The sequence below is a fragment of the Hemitrygon akajei genome, chromosome 25 (assembly GCF_048418815.1).
Source record: "Hemitrygon akajei chromosome 25, sHemAka1.3, whole genome shotgun sequence".
NCBI classification, from domain to species: Eukaryota; Metazoa; Chordata; class Chondrichthyes; order Myliobatiformes; family Dasyatidae; genus Hemitrygon; species Hemitrygon akajei.
Window position 1 is genome coordinate 27,171,527 of NC_133148.1, and position 6,375 is coordinate 27,177,901.

Consider the following 6,375-nt stretch of genomic DNA (forward strand, 5'->3'; position numbering starts at 1 on the left):
ACTCAGACCATCTAAGCCAGGGGACTTACCCCTCCGGAGTTGCCGAAGGGCAGTAGACAGCTCATCCCGAGTCGGGAGCGTCCAGAAGCGCTGTGTCTTCTGGGCTGACCTTTGCTAAATCTTCCCACACCTCACTGCACGCCCCCGCATTTGACGGATCTGGTGAGAATAAGGACCGATAGAAAGTGCAGACTTCTTTGATAATTTCATCAGGATCCGTGATGGAGGAGCCATCAGCAGCCAGTAGCTCCACCAGCTGCTTTTGAACTCCCCGCCACTTCTCCAACGAGTAGAAGAAGGGTGAGCCGCGGTCCAAATCTTGCAGCATTTGGATCCGCGACCTCACATATGCACCTCGGGGCTGCAGATGCCTGAGTGCGTCCTTCTTCTCCTGGTATTCCTGCCACATTTGATGGTCTCCACCAGTCGGACCAAGACGGGACTGTAGGTCAAGCAATGCTCTCTCAAGCCGCTCAATCTCAGAGCCCCGCCTCTTTGTCGACCACCTAGTGTACTCCCGACATAAAAACCAGATGTGGGCCTTGCCCACATCCCACCACAGCCGTAGGGAGCTGAACTCTCTCCGTCTCTCTCTCCAGGTGGCCCAGAACGCTCGGAATGAATCCCGGAATCGGCTGTACTCCAGCAGCCGGTTGTTAAAGTGCCAATACCCGGATCCCACCCGAGGGTGCAGAGGATTAAATTCCATCCACACAAGGTGATGATCCGAGCACGACACCGGCCGCATGGAGGACGCCGACACGCGGGAGACATAAACCCGAGAGATATACAGGCGGTCTATCCGGGAACCCCCCTCTCTAGATCTTCTGGAGAAGGCGCTAGAGTCGGGGTGAAGATTCCGCCAGCTGTCCACCAAGTCAAAGGAGCCGACTAGCTCCTTTAACTTTTTCGCCGATGCTGGGTCGCGTTGGAGGCCCGAGCGGTCCTCCACCTCGAGGGTACAGTTGAAGTCTCCCCCGAGGATGACGCAGTCCCCAGGATCGATGGAACTCAGCAAGGTGGACAGCTGACAGAATAGGCGCGTCTGCATCACCCCACGCCTCGGAGCATACACGTTGATAAAATGCAGCGGTACTCCATCGAGGCGCACAGCCAGGTGGAGCAGACGGCCGGGCACAACATCTTGGACCCCTATGATTTCTGGCCGGAAGGCTGGGGCCAACAGGATCGCCACCCCGCTAAAGTTGGAGCTAAGGTGACTCGTGTAGACCCCACCCTGCCACTCCAGGAGCCAAGCGGACTCGTCCCCCGGGGTGGTATGGGTTTCCTGCAGGAAACTCACCGCGTATCTCCCATCTCTGAGGACTGAGAGATTGTTATATCTGCGGAGAGAGCCCCTGCTACCGTTTACATTCAAACTAGCTATGGTAAGTTTCATATCGGGAGCACACTAGGCCTCAGCACCAGTACCCTTCCCGCTGAGAGCGGTGGCGCCCTCAGCCGCACTACCCCGAAGAAAACCAAGAATACTCTTCGCTTTCCGGGCCCGACTGCTACCATCGCTACCCTGTGACCCACCATCTCCTGAAGGAGCCAGGCTGTTTCTCACCCTGATGTCCCTCACCAGGTCATCCAGGAAGGATTTCAGCTGCCGTCTGTCATTCCCTGACACAGCATTGTTCCTCCCCTTCCCTTTCCCCTTCCCCTTCCGTCTGAGGATGACTCGCAGGGACTTCACCAGCCTCGGCACGCTAGGCCAGCAAAGCGAGGCTAGTTTAGGCCGATGCTTTGCACCCACAGAGGAGTGAATGAACTCTCTGATCTCCTCCACAGGTATCAATGGGGACTTTTCAGGAGGGGTGAGGATGTCCATTGTCTCGCTATCAAAAGAATCTCCCTCCAACACCTCACTGCAGACAGATTCCCCATCTTCCTCCTCATGTGGTGTATAAGGTAGCTGCCCCTGTAACCCACACTGCACAGCGGGTACCTCCCTCATACCTTCCCGCTCCACCGTCGCATCAGTCTTACCCACAGTTGCGACGATGGAGGGAAAATCCCAAGGGTCTCCCTGCAGGCCATTAGTTGATGGGGTCGGCATGCAGGGTATATCACCCTCCCCAGGAGACGGGTATGAAGGGGACCCCAGCAGCTCTGGTCCAATGGATTCACCGGCAGCCTGATGCTGACAGTGAGAGAGCTTGGTCTCCTCTCCTCTTGTACTACTTAATACATTTCCCTCCAGGGAGGCGCTTACTGCTAAGTCCTGGGTGGAGGGCTCCAGGTCTGTTTTAGGTGCGCAAACAGGCCCAGCACTAGCTTCATGCACAACCACACCACCCACCACAGGACTGGTGGCTACATCTGGGGATTCAGGGTTAGACACAACTTCCACCCGGATCCCCACCCCTTTCTGAGACTCCCCCTCATCTACATTCTCTGCCCTCTTGGGGGAACAATCCCATCTCCTCTTCAAGCCGGAGGAGCACACAGGTGCGGGATTCACCGATGGAGCGTTACTCTCCGCTTCCATCACCCCGCCCGACTGTGCGCTTCCCCGAGCCTCCCTCTCCACCTCAGGGCAAATGGGCGTGAGCTCTGCGGTCTCCGGGGCCGACTTTTTCACGTGTTTCGACTTCTTCCTCGCTTTCTTGCCTCGCACAGACTCCACCTCGCCTGAACCTCCCCGCACGTAGCCTCAGGAACACTCGCCTGAACCACAGGGGTAGGAGCAGAGACTGGAACAGACGTAGGAACAGGGACAGGGTTAGAGACAGGGTCAGGGGCAGGAGCAGGGGCCGGCACAGGTGTAGGAGCAGGAATGGGATCAGGGGCAGAGTTAGCTGGGGCACTGGTTCCCGAAGTGGACTCCCTGGTTTTTCGGGTGCTAGGACAGTCCCTCCGAAAGTGCCCCACCTCGCCGCACGCATGGCACCGTGGGCGCTCAGAGCTCCAATACACCTGATAATCTACCCCCTCGTGCTGGACAGTAAACCGGCCCTCAACTTCGTCCTCCTTTTCCAGTTTCATGAATACCTGTCGCCGGAAAGAGATTACGGTCCGGAGGGTGCGCCTCCTGAATTTGTGCCTGATGGCAGTTATTTCTGACCGTACTTGCCCCAAGCGGGCCAGTGCGGGAAGCAGGTCCTCGTTGGGGATGAAAGGCTGTACGTGACCGAGGACGATGCGCTGTGTGGGAGCTGTCACTAGCTCCATCTGTCAAAAGATGTTCTCCACCGTGATCCCTCTACTGAGGGCCCGATACACCAATTCATCATTCCTCAGGTAAAACACCGCCTTCCCGAACTCTTTCTCAGCGGCCAAAACACCATCTCTCCCCAACAAGTCCTCCATAGCCTCCGCGCACTTTTCCAGGGTAGTTCCAGTTCGCAAAATACATTGCACCCCGTGTTCAACTTTCACCGTCCGAAACAAGGCGTTGTCCGAGGCTGGAGAGGCAGCCGCATTTGCATAACTCCCCGAAGGCCTGCGACTCCCTGTAGACTGGTCCGGCATGTTACTTATGTGTCCGAATTGAGAATGATACGGTGGTGCTGGTTATACAGTCTTGGAGTGAGTTGAGTAACTGGCGGGAAAAGTTTGTACTCGACAGTACCTTGCTGGCTCCGTGCCAGAAATTCCAACGCCAGGAAAGGCTCCGTTAGTCCTGCCGAACTTCCAGGCCGTGAGAGGTCGAGACGGCTCAAACGATGTTTCGGCTCCGACACCGAACGAGAATCCCGATGATAGAGATGGAAGGAGGTTGTCCCGATGTCAGTGGGGACAAACAACGTCGTTTGTCTCCGGTTTTTGGAGCGAACCTGCTTCCTGGCGAGTTGCCAGCGGCCACAGCTGGGTGCTACGCAGTTCGCAGCCGTCAACGAACCCCGTCCAAACTGGCAGAAAAACTCCAAACGAAGCTTCCAATCTAAACTGGCCGCTCAACTTAGATGTTCTAGAGACGTTTCAAACCAATTTCCAAGTAATTCAAGACCTTCATAAAGCAGTTTTTCCCCGATTTCTCCCAGCGCAATCAGAACAGCTCCACTGTGTCTGACCCCGGGAGTGTGTGATGGGACAGTGTGGAGGGAGTTTCACTCTGTGTCTGACCCCGGGAGTGTGTGATGGGACGGTGTGGAGTGAGATTCACTCTGTGTCTGACCCCGGGAGTGTGTGATGGTGCGGTATGGAGGGAGCTTCTCTGTGTCTGACCCCGGGAGTGTGTGATGGGACGGTGTGGAGGGTGTTTCACTCTGTCTGACCCTGGGAGTGTGTGATGGGACGGTGTGGAGGCAGCTTCCCATGTTTGTCTGAGTAAGTGTGGTGGGAGTATAGACTGGCCATTCTCTGACCTCCTCTCCTTGTCTTTGCCCCCACCTTCCCCCGGTGCAGGGATTCCTCGCTGAAGACATGTACGATCGGATCCTCAGTGGCCCGGTGGTGCCCGAGGAGGGCAGGAAGAGGGGCCGGCGCCCCAAACACCTCACAGCTGCCCTGCAGGTGAACTCGCTGCTGGAGGGGGGAGGCCTGCGGAGCCTCCAACAGGAGCTGCCAGCCTTGCAGATACCCGGCCTGGTGGGCTACCCGCAGGCCCCGGCCCCCACCCAGAGCCAGACTGGACTCTCAGAACCTCCACCTGGACCCTCATTGCCCCTCAGTCCCCTGCTGCTCCCTGCCGTGTATGGAGGTTCTGTCTACCTGGGACCAGGCGCCACTGAGCTGTCCCTTGGGGCGCTGGATGGCGCCAGGGGACTGGGGGCTGTGCGCGTTGAGGGTGGAGCAGCGGATGACCATCTCTCTCAGGGTTATGACAGTGGCGAAGAGGGGGGCGGCTACTGTCACTCCCTCATGGGTGACCCCATGATGCCCACCAACTCCGACCTGAGTGGGGAGGACTGAGGTGTGGGCGGAAAACCCCTCTTCCCCAACCCCCTGTCTCCCTTCCCCTCTCACCCTCACCCCCATCCAACCTCCACGACCCCTCCGTGCGGGGTTTCCGAGTACAGGGAGCTGTGCCCCGCCACCGATCCGCCACAGGAGGGCAGGAGGAGGGATCTGTGTTCCAGGAACCGGGTAGGGGAATGCCAGAGTGTGCCCCCCTCCCACCAGCCCCCATTCGAACCATGGTTGGGTTCCACGGACCCTCGCTTGCAATGGCAACTCTCGTCTACTCTCTGGGGCCTGGTCTTCCCTCTCCCCCCCTCTCTCTCTCTCTCTCTCTCTCTCTCTCTCTCTCTCTCTCTCTCAGTGTGTGTTCTCTTCTTCTGTGTGTGTCTCTCTCTCCCAGTCCCATGTGTGTGTGTGTCCTCCTCCCCATATGTGGTTCTCTATCTACGTTCTCTCGTGTGTGTCTCTTTAAATTGTCTCCTCTGTTTTTTCTCTCTCTCTCCCCCCACCATCCCATCTCTCTGCTCTCTCCTCCCTTCCCACCCTTTCCCTCTGAATTTTCTTTACCCGCCATTGACCAGTCCCCATTTGTCCTGTACCCTGGCTTGGGTAGCTGTGGCTGCCACTGGCGAGACCCCTACCGCTCCCCGCTCCAAACCTGGGCGGTGACCTTCCAAGACACAGAGGACCGATCTGATCCTGTCCGGCAGGAGCCTGCAAGCCGGGTCAGGCTCGGGGTGAGGGGCGAGGAGCTGGCGATCGGAGATACCCCATCCCACCAGGCTGCCTCCCCGAGATGTCGGAATCTGCACCACTGGAGCCAAGAAAGAGGAACTTTAGTAATAAAATTCCAGGGAAAAACGGAGACTAACAAAAAAAACTTTTGGGGCGGGAGGGAGGAATGACTTGTTTTTGAGAAAAAGCAATGTGTTGGGACTGAAAAAGCGGAAGCGCTTGCGTGCGTGTGACATCGACGTGCGCATGCGCTCTCTCACACACGCGCACACACACACAGAGCAAGGAGACGAGGTTTAAATTATTTCATGAATTTGTGACAGGGCAAGGTGTATATTTAACTGCAGTGGATGTGCGGACAATGTGTCCAGTTCCAGTGTATCTACAGATCCTTAATGTTTTCACTGGAGACATGTAAATAAACAGACGAAAGATCCAGGGATTTTTTTTTCCTGTAGTACCGTTTCTGGCTGTCACTTTTGTCTGCCCACTCTCACACCCAGGAGTCACGCACAGCAGCAGCGGCTGCTGACCAGACACAGATTCACCAACTTAATCCTGCTGTCTTATTTCACCTTCCCTGTCCCTCCCACTCACTCCAACCCCCCCCCCCCCGACCTCTGATTCACTGCAATTGCAGGAGGTTTAACTCCTGTCCCTGCGCCTCTTCCCTCATCGCTGTCCCAGCAGTGTGGCAGACATTCGCCTGTAAGCCTTCTGTCCTCTACTGCATCCAGTGCCCAAGGTGCCTCCTTTCTGGGAGACCAGATGCAGCCACCTTCTCTCCATCTA

The 6,375-nt window shown here is 56.9% G+C and overlaps 1 protein-coding gene across 1 annotated transcript in view; it reads left to right on the forward strand.

Annotated features, from left to right (window-relative positions):
- LOC140716261 (chromodomain-helicase-DNA-binding protein 8-like) overlaps positions 1-6,040 on the forward strand; it is a 59,277-nt gene extending 53,237 nt beyond the window's left edge. The window contains exon 34 of the mRNA XM_073028870.1: positions 4,354-6,040. Coding sequence (XP_072884971.1) covers positions 4,354-4,860 — 507 coding nt within the window. The 3' untranslated portion in view covers positions 4,861-6,040. The remainder of the gene's footprint in view (positions 1-4,353) is intronic.
- The last annotated feature ends 335 nt before the right edge of the window (positions 6,041-6,375 follow it).